The following is a 13,444-nucleotide window of genomic DNA, read 5'->3' as shown; positions in this document are numbered from 1 at the left end:
GAGCTTGGTGTATGTGGGTGTGCTTGTGCTCCCAAAACTATCTTGGTCGGAATTTCGATCTTGGTTCATTGGGATTGTCTTTATACGTGTGCATAAGGATGTGCGCATGAGTGTAACAGTACACACTTGTGTTTGTGGGAATATTTCAGGTTTATTAGTAAACGTAGTTTTATAGTTCCTATGCGGTTGTGTGTGAGTGGCTTGGTGAGTGTTATGGGACTGTGACAGTGCACAAGCTCACATGTGTGTGCCCAAATGTGTCTGATGCCTACTGTGTATCGGCACTGACAGGTGCAACAGTTGTGTTATGCTTTAATGCTGCCTGTTTGTCTGTTAAGCTACTTTGTGTGGTTGAAAAATGGAGAAAACAGAAGGAGAGAAAAGCTGCCTGGGGGCTAATTTATTCCCTCCCCAGTCACCCTAGTCACAGAGGCCTGTTGCACCAGCCCACCTGTCAATCCCGAGAAGCATGCCGTAGCCTCATCCAACTGCACACAGCCCCACCACAACCCGTTCTCAGTAGGCCAAGAGCTTTAGGCTAGAACTGTATTACCCAAGATATATCAATAAAGTCTCGGTAATCAGAATTAACAAGACAGCATAAGCAGCACTGAGAAGTCTGCTGTTTTCTGTGTGCAGTCAAAATGAATGCATTGTTACAGGTGTCTCAGCGTTGGTGCTAAAATTCAACATCGTACATTGAAGACACAGAATATTAGCCTTTCTGTTCGTAGGCATCTTTCACAAAAGTATTCCAGCACACGACTGTAGTGAAATGCGTAAACAGAGTAATGCCTCGTAAACGAGTGTACCGTATTGCATCACAACTGCCTAAGCTCTGAAAAGTGTACAGTTTATGACATAAATATGCTCTATAAAAACTGCGCAATAGAAGTGTGTGAGCTTGTAGAAGCTGTAGGTGACTGCAGTAATGTGATGTTCGATGCGCTGTGGGAGTGGAAGGAAGTGCCTGTCCGTTGCCAGCGTGGAATAATGGATGGCGGAGCTATGAGAGTGGGAGGAGGCACACATCCTATTTCAGACAGCTGTAATGGATGAGAGTACAGCAAAAAATAAGAACAGGAGGAAGTCTGCATGCCTTCACTGTCTCTAACTCTCACATGCAGAGTTTGGTATTGCTGAAATTATTTCACAATCGATGTGAGTGGTACAAGGGAACAGCAGGAAAAACTGTTTAGGATTATGCAGATTTGTTTGTTTGTGAATCGGTCATAGGTATAACGTGATGCAAATGTGTTTGGACATGCACAGCCGCGTGTGGATGCTTGCATTTGTTAGATTTTTTTTTTAAGCTATGTAATGTGTATCTCCCCAGTCAGTCTGTGTGGCTGTGCAGTGCGGCTATTTGTATAATTAATAAGACGGTTTAATGTTGGCAAATTAGTGTTTACACAGACTGAATACCTCTGCAGGTCCTGCTCTTTTTTAAGTAGGTTTTGGTTTAACAAGATGAGCACACAATACAGTACAAGGCACCTATTTATCACATGGTCCTCCGAGCAATGTAGCCCAGTCTTCCCATGGCCTGCCACTCTCCCTTCCTCTCTCCTTCCTCTCTCCTTCCTCTAATCCCCTTCACCCACTCCTGCCCCATTTCCCTCCACCTTTCTATTCCCATCTACAGTGCTCCAGGAAACCTGCCTTAATATAGTGATACATACATACGTGCTATCTACCTTCCCCTTCCCTTTCACAAATGTTGTACCACACAACATCACAGCCTATTTCCTAGCTGGTGACACTGTGTTTGTGTGTGTGTGTGTCGGTGGGGGTTGTTGTGGGGGTGGTGAATGGGGGATAAGAGTGCTGGAGAATTTTGTTGCTCCTGTAAACAAGCAAAAGCAAGGCTTGCCAACCCTCTGGGTCACCTGGAACTGGAGACATGGCTTTCCCAGAGAAGGATTGAGGAGAGGAGAGAGGAAGGAAGGTGGATAAGTGCTGGCTTGCTCCTGTTTCTTGCCGCTTCGCTGTGTTTGCCTCTACTGCCGACTGGTGAAAAATGTCTCCTAGAACCTCTGCCAGATATCAGGAGGCGTTATCAGCCCTGCCTGGCTCTCTCCACGGTAACGAGCCCCCAGGCACAGTATTATCTGTTTACGATAAGGATATTAATAACACTGTGCTTTAGTTATGTGGTGGGGTGGCCTGTGGGTTGATGGAGGGCGGGGGGGGGGGGTTAGAGTAAGGAGCACCTGAATCATTCTGTCAGGGGTTCTCTCCAAGCAGGACAAGAAAAAAGAGGAAGAGGGGGAAGGAAAGAAGGTAAGGAAGGTGATGCTGGGATAGTGCTGAGATGCCAACTGCTTAAATCCATCCACCTTCTCCCTCCAGGTCACTGTTTCTGTTTCAAAGAACAATAGCTTGACCATCTGCCAGCAGCCAACTGTGGGAGTAAAATGGGTAGAGTTCAGAGGTCACAGCTGTCATCGTCAGTAGAGAACTTAGTCTTTTGTCTGTACTTTACTGTAGCATAACGTCCTCTCTTTCTGTCCCCCTCTCTCCTTTTCTACTGTGTTTCTTTTCAGTGTCTGTATGGCTGCTATGTCCACTCCTCCATCATCCCCACCTTCCACCGTAGGTGCTACTGGCTGCTCCAGGTAAGAACTCCTACTTCTCCCGCTCTTCAGTTCACCAAATTTTCATTTCACTCTCAAACTCTCCCAGCGTATCCACAAGGAGTTGAATGAGTTGCATATCAGTTTCCATTTAGCCAAAGCATTTTCCTCTGACAGCCAGCAGGCAGACCTACCCCCCGCCCGCCACCTCCCTCTCTCTCTTCTCTTTTCTCTACCCAGCCTCCATTTCCCTTATCTTTCCCAGTCATTCACTTTTCTGATGGCATTGCCCATACACACCGTCCAGCACGAGGACAGTATCTCAGTCTGCTAAAAGCTTTGCCATCTCCACTGTCTAACAGCTGCAGTGATGGGCAGTAAAAGCATGATGGAAGAGGTTCCCTGTTCAGTATAGTGTGCTTACAGTGGGTCGTCAAGTCCGCAGGCTGAGAGTGGTTGTAAATAGTAGTCCTTTGATCACCTCCCCAATACATCTCATCATTCTCGTTTAGCATGACAGCCATTATTGTTGGAAGGTGCTTGATACGTACAACCACTCAGCCACACAATTTTAAGAGAGAGTAAAGCATACACACAGAGAAAAGAAGTGTATGGAGCTGCTGCTATTTTTGTCTTTCCATCTATCTATCTATCTGTCAATGTGTGTAGTTTTATATCTGTGCAGCGTATTCTTGTATAAAACATATGAAGAAAAAACATCCTTGGAATGAATACACTTTGCCTACTGTGCCGCTAGTTCAATTTCTCAAAGTATGTATTTTCTGAAGACAAGAATTGTTCACTTACAACGTCTCTACTGTGCTGAATAGACCCAGAAGACAAATCCATCTGTAGTCTAACCAACCACCTTTAGCACTGTGTGTTAGCAAAAGAGAAGAGCAGATCAGTAGGGAACAGACAAAAGAGAAAAACTGGCCTCAACAATGCTTAAATACTAATCAAAATAATTAGTGCTCCCACAGCAAACAAAGCTTTCAAACAACTATTTATTTTTCTCACTCTCTGTTGGCACAGTGTGTGTGTTTGTCACAGGCAGTAATAACAACACTAGCAGACAAAAGCATCTCCTCCATTCATTTCTCCATTCAATCAACAAAGCCATTCAGGTTATTTTCACTTAAACATGTTTCCAATGATTAGAGGAACACTATATTACTAAAATGGCTAAGCAATGCAAGCAAGAAGTAATAGTAGAAGGAATATATTATTCTAATTCAGGAATTAACAAAAGATATATTGCTGTATGCACATGTTCGGTTTGGTAAGGGTGCATATTATCATTAATCTGCTTCCCTTTGCAAACTCTCAGGGAAATCTTGTGTTGATTTACTTAACTCATTGTGTAGTGGTATTAAGTGATACTTTAAAGGATGGATTCACATTTTTCTTAAGTCTATTCTAATACAAAACTCACAATCCTCTATGTACACTGAAAAAGTTCCTGGCTGTTCTCATTATTCCTCCAATACATATTGACTGAGAAAAGATCCCCTCATTGTCTGTCTAGAGACTGTGTTTTTTTTTTTTTTTTTTGCTGGGCTGTATGTAGAGGTAGTAACACAAAGAGGGAATTTTACACTGAATTCAGATAACGCATTGCTCAAATTAGCTTCAACTGAACTTCAAAATGCGTTCCAGCATAGGACAAAACAAAAGGACTGTGGATTTTATCTCCCATTACTAAAATGAAAGTGTGAATGTAAGAGATCTTTTCAGGGCCACCACAAATAAGAAGAAAAACAATTTTTTTCAAGTCAGTAAGTTTGACTCACAGAAGGATGCTCTCCAGATGGGAGGTGAAACATTTTCTCAAAACAAAAGCAAGTCCGGTTCCCATTGAACAGCAATTCCTGGGACACCCGTGACCTGGATGACTGAGAATCTTCACAGATAATATTTGAGTTACGCTTTAAGACAAATTCAAACATAAAGAAACCACAGTTCCAAAAAGACGGAGAGCAGAGCTCACATTGACACAATAACACATGGAGACACGTGTGGAAATTCAGGAACATGTGCATACTGCACAGAGTAATACCACAGAAAGCTTTGGTCACAAACGGTGACAAATCTATCCCCTATTTTTACCCTTTCTCTCTGCCAGTTTTAGGATACGTGCACATAAACACATATCAAACTTTGAGGAGTTTACTGACTCAACTTTTCTTTCCTGTTACTGCAGAACATCAGTTTCGAACAACTCTGTTAGTGAATCTGTGGCTCTCACCTCTCCTTCTGTTACACTGCTCAGCAGATCCCCTTACATGATTCACAAAGCTCCAATGTGCAGCTAACACACCCAGTCCTTCAAAAAAGCATCTTCTGCTGCCAAACAAAAACATTTATTTACAACAACTATTGTCTTTCTCTGACCATCTCTGGGACTCCAGGTTGATATCTGTGTTTAGGCAGTTTAGTGCAGACATCTGTGCTGAAAGGAAATCACAATCACATTGACACCAAGGGGTAAAAGGTTACACCACTTAAGGCCATATCTCTCTGGATGTAGATAGACCTCCAGTGCCTTCATCTTTTAAAACCACTTAAATTCAAACAACAAAGCACCAGACATACTTACTACACTCTCTCTCTCTTTTTCATTCTCTCTCTCTCTCTCTCTCTTTCCTCCTTTGTCCAGTCTCAACCCTCTGTACATGACTCCCTGTGTACAGTGTGTTGTGTCCATATGAGATTTGCAGGCAGTAGTCTGTCAACAGCAGAGCAGCAAGGAGACTGGAGCTCCCAAAGCGGCAACAAGAAAAGGTCACCAGTGAGTGAAAAATGTAAATATTCAGCCATCCAGCAGCCACAGTCACGAAGAGACAGGGATGAAAATAACTCCTATTACATAGTACCAACAGGGAGGGAACACAGAGGACATAGAGGGTAGAGACTGTGAATGAGAGAGAGTGAGATGGACATAACTTTTAAAAAGTTTGACTAAAAAAAAAACAATCTGAAGGAAAAGCTGGAGAGAAAATAGATTGAAAGATTTGAAGAAAAAAAATAGCAGAATAGGGAGTAAGATGGCAGTGTGTATATGTGTGTTTTTGTGCAGTATGAGTACTATGAGTATGAGTGTAACAGTGCAAGAAAGCCAGAAAGTGAGAAGAGAAAAAGACAGACAGAGTGAGGTTGGTGAAAGGTGTTTTGGGGAGGTTAGCCTGTGGGTGTGTGCCTCTTTATCCAGTCTTTATCCACTCTTTATTGAGTCAAAGCCTGGGTAATGAGACGGGGGACAGGAATGAAGACCTGCAAGTGAGGTCTTCTTTCACTCTGTTCTTTTTATTTTGTTCTTTTCACCTCTCACTCTCAATCTGCTCATCTCCACCACACTACCTCCACCTCTCTATGGCATTAGACCACTTTAAAATGTCTTGCCCATCCCCGCAAATTGCTGAGACTGAAGAAAAGTACCACAGCAGTTATCTGGGCTTGCAAACAATGAATCCAAATTGCTGCTGAGACAAAGAGCTGCCCAGAGCAGACTGTGTGGTTTGTCACTCAAAAAGAAATCCCATTTGAGCAGATTTTGGTTAAAAAAAAAAAAAAAAAAGCCCTGTCAAAGTTTGTTTTCAATTCTGCCAACAAAAACCAACACATGACGTCCCCAAGTCATAATAAACATCCTAACACTATGTATCCCCTGTTTAAACCAGTCAGTTAATGTGTGCATCACCAGATACTTAAAAGCATATCTGTATACATTTTTCTACCACACAGTCTTTTGACATCACACACACTCACACACACACAGTCAGTGACATGAAAAGACCGGCACTGATTGATTCTATCGCTTCCTGTCCCCTTCTCTTGTTTAGTGCTAATCGAATGTAATTCCCCGCTTGCACCTCTCCATCAAATCAGACAGTGAAGTTTGCGCTGGCCGACAGGGGCACAGAGGTGGGGATAATTATGATATTAATACGGAGGGGGTCTGAGGGGAAACTTCATTTGTCCTGCCGGCTGCCATGAACACAGAAAGGGGTCAATAGCCTCTCCCGCTTTTCCGACTTTAAAGAGGAGGAGAGAAGGATGACATAATGAAATGACTACTAAGGCAGCAGGGAATGCTGACGACCTTGTTTTTTCACAGCTATCACTTTCTCCCTCTTACCTTCCTCAGCTTAGGCCACTGTTCTCTACTCTCTGTCTCACATGAATACATTATTAATATCACCATTCACTGCAGTTACATTTTTCTTATTACATTGGTCCTTCAGAGTATAATGACTTTGGAACCACTTGAATTAGTGTTATGTAGGAAAATGAGTTGTCACTATTGTCCCTGTGATCATTCCAGCACTATTAGACAGTGTTTCAGCAATTTTAATTTATGGAATAATTTAAAGGTTACTTTATTGGACAGGCAGACTGATAACTCTGTGATTAAAGATAAGGCCGAGCAATGTGGACTCCGCAGTGCTATCCATAGTTCTGAAATCTACTCTTCTCCAACCTTTCTGTTCACTACAACAGAGCCTTATTTTTGTCCCTCAACTCTTTGTTGCAGTGTTAATTTATTAAAAACCAGTGTCTTTTATATCCCATGCTGTTCACTTCCCATAACAAGCTCAATCTTTAAACATCAGCAAACCTGGTCAATGCTGTCAGAAGACCATGTGTTGGGTCAATAATGTACTCATCATGCCTTGCTCCTTAGGCCCAGTCAGGCCAAAGGCCTTGCTCTCTCTCGCACTCTCTCTTTTTCTCTAACTAATTGAATCCAAAAGTTGAGTAGCTCTTTGGCTGTAGTGTTCCATCATAGGTATGTGTGCTAGCAGGATACAGTAACTACAGACCCAGAGCGGACATGCCTGCAGGCTAAAGACAGGCAGATGGATTCTTTATATCTACTAGAGCCTTCTATTCATTCAGATCAGTTTAGTTGCTTCTGTGTTGAGCACTGGGAGACAGGTGCCAGATTCAGAGTGGCTCAGGTGATGTGTGATGACAGAGCAGAGCTGTCAGGTCCAGATTCACATCAGATACGTCCAGGCTATGCAAGGCTACATAATGAATATTTCACTGAGATAAATCATGGATGAGCCTGGGCACCGTTCTGTTGATTTCACTGAGAGGGTGGAGAGGCAGGAAAACCTGGCGAGGGTTTGACTGGCTGTCTACAACCTCAGGGCAAACGGAGGCAGTAGAAATATAATTGCCTTTAGCTATGCAGGCTGTTGTTTGTATCAAATGGAAATGCACCTCTGCAGAGTATGAGATCAGATTTATAGCATATGAATATGACTCCACCACTGACATTACTGTTCAACGCAAACCCTCAACACTGGACTGGCAGGAGAACAAGTGGCGGTATGTGCAGTGTGAGTGTATCCGCATATCTGTCAGCTTGTGTGCACGCTTGTCTTCATGTGTGAGTGTGTGTATCAGACCCTCTGCCGTTCGGTTTCTGTGCTATGACGGGAGACCATGGTGCTCTCGGCAGCATGCTGCTGCTGGCAGGCCCCCACTCTCTGCCATGAGGAGAACAGCTGCTTTATGAGCATGTCGGGGTATGAGCCATGTCCCTGTGGCCCCCCACATCTCCTTCACTTCTCCTCCTCGCTCTTGTGTGCACAAACAGTGCATCTGACATTAACCCTCTCTATCCTCTCAAGTCATAAACATTCAAATATGTTTCTCTCCCCACTACCAGTCCTCTATGCATGTCTGCTCTTCTCAGTTTTCCCCACAGAGACAAAGTATGGAGTTTATTCTGAGTTGCTCTCTGCCCAAAACAGGGACACAGGGGCTTCTGACCTCTAAACTAATTGAAGGTTACTCTAGCGCTTAATTAATGGCCCCTGCTGGAGTGTTCTCTCCCTATATGAAGAAAGTGAGAGAAGTTGAGCTAAACCCCAGCGGCACACATAGCTTCCTCTCCCCCTCCCAGACTGATCTGTTCCTCGGTGCCTGCGACCTTTTCTCTAGGCCCGTCGCCTAGCCCACCAGCACGGCCAATTATCACAAATCCCCCACTGCATTTGTCTTGCCATTTTCACTCTGCGGCCAATAAGGCGTGCGTGGCCATAGACTCATGCAGCCTTCTAACCAGCCTCAGCCCAGACGGAGAAACAGAGGCCCACAACAGGTATGTGGTGCTTAAATAATTCAGTTACTCCGAAAGGTTAAGGCTCTGCCGGTAAGGCACATTGACATTCATCTTGCTCCAGAGTCATGCGCCCCATTTTCAAAAGGAGCGATCATCGACGTGTTTACATTTTGTGATTTCCAAGATTGTTATTGACACCAATATTTTACATGCTATATTTTTGGTCTTTCCACTGACCAGACCAAAGGAGCACAGAGAGCTGTCTCACCAATCACAGTGGGAAACAAATGTCAGGGGTCTTTGCTGCTCTAACAGTGTAAGCTTGCTGAAGGTGATTGCCACACACCATAGTCCTGATTTGATATTGCCCTTTGTGTTGTACTTTATGAGCTTTCTCGTTCGCAGCTTTGTGTTGTCTCCCCCTGTGCATAGTGTCACTGGCACGGCTTGTGTTGCCTGAGTGTGTGTCTTAGAAAGCAGAAGAGATCAGCGGTTCCCCACTTGGTCTGTGTGCTGTGCCAGTTTCTGCATGTCCCGAGTCATGTCAGGCCACAGGTTTGCTCATGTCACTATGCAGGCTCAGGCATGATGGCAGAAGCATGCACACATCTCCCAGCTTCCCAAAGAACACTGGTCACAGCTAATGACCAGAGCTGTCCGATTTGTCCTGCCCTGATTACTCCTCTGAGCCCCAATTAGCCGTGGATGAGGGCTGACATCCCGACATGATCACTTGGACGTGTCATAGAGGGGAAGATAGGACGGGGAAGGAAAGGAAATAGGTAAGGGAGAAGACGGTGAAATTGCGTCCAAGTGTCCAAGTCAGAAGAGTAACCAAGACTGAGTGTATATGTTCTAGTGATATAGAAGTAGAGTCATTCATTTTGCATTCAGTGAGATATCGATCTGAATCCCCCTTTAACCAGCTACCACTCATCAACATACAAAACAACAGCTCTCATTGCAATTTCTCTAATTGCCAATTTTCATTGTAAAAATCTGTCTGTGGGTGTGAGCTGCATCTGGTCTAAGACAGGCTGATTTCTCTGTGGATTAGATATGAAGAGACAAAGGACTGTTTGTAGAAAATGATAAGATAAAGTATGGGGCCGGTGTTGTTGAATCAGTTTAGTACCTGAAGTAAATAATGAAGTTCCTATTGCCTCAAAGGTGTTATTATGTGTAAAAGCAATGTATCCCTAATTATCAATTACTATCTCTGTTATGAACATTGCTTTCATCTGTATATTCTGCTATGTGGGTTTTGTTTTTGCTTTTCACTGCTGGCATCTCTTCTGTAATGACCCCCACCCTCCACCCTACACCCCTACCTGTCATTTTTTCAATATGCCACTGTGTCTCCCCAGGATTGCTGAGTCTCCCCTCTCCCCAGTTTTTCTCTTTTTCTTTTGACTCGCAGTCTCTCTCAGTAGGGGGCAGTGGAAAAGTAACTACAAGGGCACATAAAGCCGTCAGAGTCAAACCAGACTGCCTTTAGTCTTTTTTGATCTGGAAAGATGTCATGTTGAATACACACATGCACACACCCTTCAGTGAGATGGCTCTGCTCCTATGTCTGTCTGCTCTCCTATCTCAAAACTCACCCACGCAAACCTGAGCAGACACAGAGATGGAGTGGAGGAGGACAGAGAAGAGAGGAAGCAAAATGCAGAAGGGTAGACGAGGAGGAATGGCAGAAGGGGAGGAAACAGTTGGTGGGAGGGGTGGAGGTGCTTGGAGAATAGGGGATTAGAGTTTGAAGATTAGAGGTAGAAGATGATATCATTGGTAGAGATGAGCGAGAGCAAACGAGCAGTGCAAATCACCAGACGTTAACGAGCTGCCTCGTAAATTTCTGCAGCCAAGTGTGTGCTGGATCTGGATCTGGATAGGGCTGCGTAGTGTAAAGGAAGCATAACGCTTGTCTTAATATTATTTACTGCCCCCTCCCGTTTATATAGGTTGTCTCCTGTTGCCCCAGAGCCTAGTGTTGGTCCTCTGTGGCAGCATTTGATGATGTTTCCTTATTAATAGTGCGAAGTTTTAGTCAGCCTGATAGGCCCTTTGTGGCACCCTAATTCTAATATAGTCTGCAAATTATACACTTTCCTCCCCCTCTACCCCTACAGAGGTTTGCTCAAATACAAAAATAAGACTTGCCCAGTGACCCTCTCAGATAACTTGGACAGGCTGTTTCTCCCTGTGGTGTACAGTGTTTACCTCCTAATGCAGAAATCACACCAAAGCAGGAATAGGGAGTTAATAAACAATATTAAAATGTTGATTTTCAATGAAATGTGGTTTCACTTATTTTTCTTGGTGTGCTAAAATTCCTTAAACCATTTAGACAAATCCAGCAGGGATTGCAGTAATTCAGTTGCAATGAACCTGTGTATAAACCTGTATGTTTCAGACAGCTCTCCAGAGGAGGCAGCACAAGCAAGAGTGAGAGATAGGCAGAGTCAGGGATATGTGTGGTAGAGAGCACTCTCTCTTTTTTGTACTCTTGGGGCATGGGGAAGGGTAGAATAGAGGGGGAAATATACATTTCTATTTTAGCCAGGAGCCCAGCAGCAGGAGAAGGACTTTCATTGGCTGGATACTAAATATTGCATGACTTCCTGATGGCAGTATGCTGTCTAAGGCGCTGTCTGGCCTGGTATTAACCTGTCCGGATAAATCAGCCGTTTACCAAACTCAGTTCCTCTATTCAAAGTGCCGTTTCTTCCCTTCGTACCTCATTTTCTCGCTGTTCCTCTCGTCTGTGATCCTCCAGCTTCACCTGTTTCTCCTGCGCCATTTCTGCCTCTGGACCACTTGCTACGGTGCAACCCACTTTGTGTGTGTACAGTGTGTATATGTGGTCCCCCTGCCAAGGCCCCTAACGTCATATGCAGCCTGGCAGGTGACAAATAGTTTTTTAATTGCTTGCACCAGGAAAATCATTAGTCTCTTCCCTTTCCTTGGTGGGACCAGGCAGGACGTGTGTGCAATAATAATAGCCTCAGTCCTGCTTCCTGCTTCCCGCCTGTTATTTTTAGAACAGATATTTTAAGGGCCATGTGTATGCATACCTGTGTGTACATGTTTACGTGACTGTGTGTGTGTGTGCATGGGTGTGTGTGTGTGTGTGTGTGTGTGTGTACACCTTTGTGTCTGGCAGGCTCTGGCCTAGGCCATTGTGCTGTAGTGCATTACTGTAGCAATCCACCGACACAGCGGCTAGCCAGATGAAGCCGTCCAGTTTATGGAGCAACTTGCAAACTCCAGCTGCTTTTGGTTGGGATTGTGCTTAGTGGTGAGATATAGTATTGATTTTCTCTCCTCGGTGCCCTTGCCATCCCTGCGTAGATATGCACCAATGCTCAGCATCCATTCACTGAGAAAGGGGAGAGAGGGAAGAGTGCAGAGGACGATGTTTATGTGACGATACTGACCCCATTCGTTCACATGGAAAAGGTGTGGAACATGAGGCGGCCAGACACCAGGAGGGGAATTGAGTTTGCAAAGCTCAGATTGCAAGATGAACTATAAATTTGATTTCTGTGTTATACAAGCATTTGTTATTATATATCTGGGCGTCTAAGGGTGTTTTGTGTCTGCATTATTATATGGGTGTAACACATGTGTTGGTTTGTGTGGATTTATGAGTCTACAAGGGTATAAGTTTATGTCTACATGTGTATTAATAAGCACCTTGAATCTGTGTAGTTGATGTTTGTCTACTTTTTTTTTCTATTTTCTTTTTGTCTTTTGCCCTTGGTTTTAATCCCAGTGGGAAGCCATGTTCAGCACAGTTCCAAACTCATTCAGACCATTCACTACTCTCCCTCTGCTCCCTGCCCTCCTTCTCTTTTTTTCCTCTAACAACAGGGTAAAATCAAATACATGGTCAGTTATTATGTGAAACATTTTTTGTGGAACCCCCTAGCCAAACTGTAGTGGTTCACATAATGTAAGAACCTCATTACACAAAATATTTCACACATAAATTATATAACTTAAAAATCTTGCCTACTGTTATAAAAATATTGATGTGTGACCTTTATGAAATTTAACTCTGGAGCTTAAAAATGTTTAAGCAATGAAAACTGAATTGAACTTTCTAGACTTTCGATGTTAATGATACCTTTAGGTGTACAGTACATCAAACATCACAGTTCGAGTTATCACAGCACTTGTCCTTGTCACACACACACTCACACAACCATTAACCTTCAGTTGAAAGGTATAGTGCATTGTAAGCAATATGAATTGAATCCATTTGCAGAACCCTACGTCCCTTTTGCCCCTCAAATATCACGGGGTTTTACAAAGTTTGTAATGACTAACACTAAAGCTCACCAAAGATTTCAATTCTGTCCCATAAGTGAGTTGATACCAATGTTATGCATCCTAATGTACAGTAGCGTGCAAATGTGCAAATTTGGTGTGTCACACATTTAGGGGGAGGCTAATCAAACAGTTGAAAGCCTCTGCTTTGTATATGTATGTGTATAGGCGTGTAATCGGACTGTATTATCCAAGCCAAGCAGCCCTAACCTGGCAGTGCTGAGACTTGGGATACCCCGTCTCTTTCCAGATTCATCTCTCCAGCTTTGTTTGACTAAGTAGTGCCATGGTGTTGGCGTTGGAGAGTGCTAGAGTGGCAACAGCAGCAGCAGTGCAGCGTATGCGTGGGTTTCCTGAGCCAGTGGGGCTTGGCACAGAGCAGCAGCATATGTTCATGGCCAGCTTCCTTCCTCCTCTTCCATTTCTCTTTTACGGTTTCTTTCTCTGTCTCTCTCTTTCA

At 43.8% G+C, this 13,444-nt stretch overlaps 1 protein-coding gene across 10 annotated transcripts in view; it reads left to right on the top strand.

The window, feature by feature from the left end:
- Positions 1-13,444, top strand: part of camta1a (calmodulin binding transcription activator 1a) — a 269,527-nt gene that overhangs the window by 212,641 nt on the left and 43,442 nt on the right. For all 10 annotated transcript variants that reach the window (XM_067526780.1, XM_067526775.1, XM_067526770.1 and 7 more), the window contains one exon: positions 2,547-2,618. In XM_067526780.1, the coding sequence (XP_067382881.1) occupies positions 2,547-2,618 (72 nt within the window). The remainder of the gene's footprint in view (positions 1-2,546; positions 2,619-13,444) is intronic.

This window comes from Channa argus, chromosome 13 (assembly GCF_033026475.1).
Source record: "Channa argus isolate prfri chromosome 13, Channa argus male v1.0, whole genome shotgun sequence".
In the NCBI taxonomy this organism is placed as follows: domain Eukaryota; kingdom Metazoa; phylum Chordata; class Actinopteri; order Anabantiformes; family Channidae; genus Channa; species Channa argus.
This window is presented reverse-complemented; position numbering and strand designations above follow the sequence as displayed.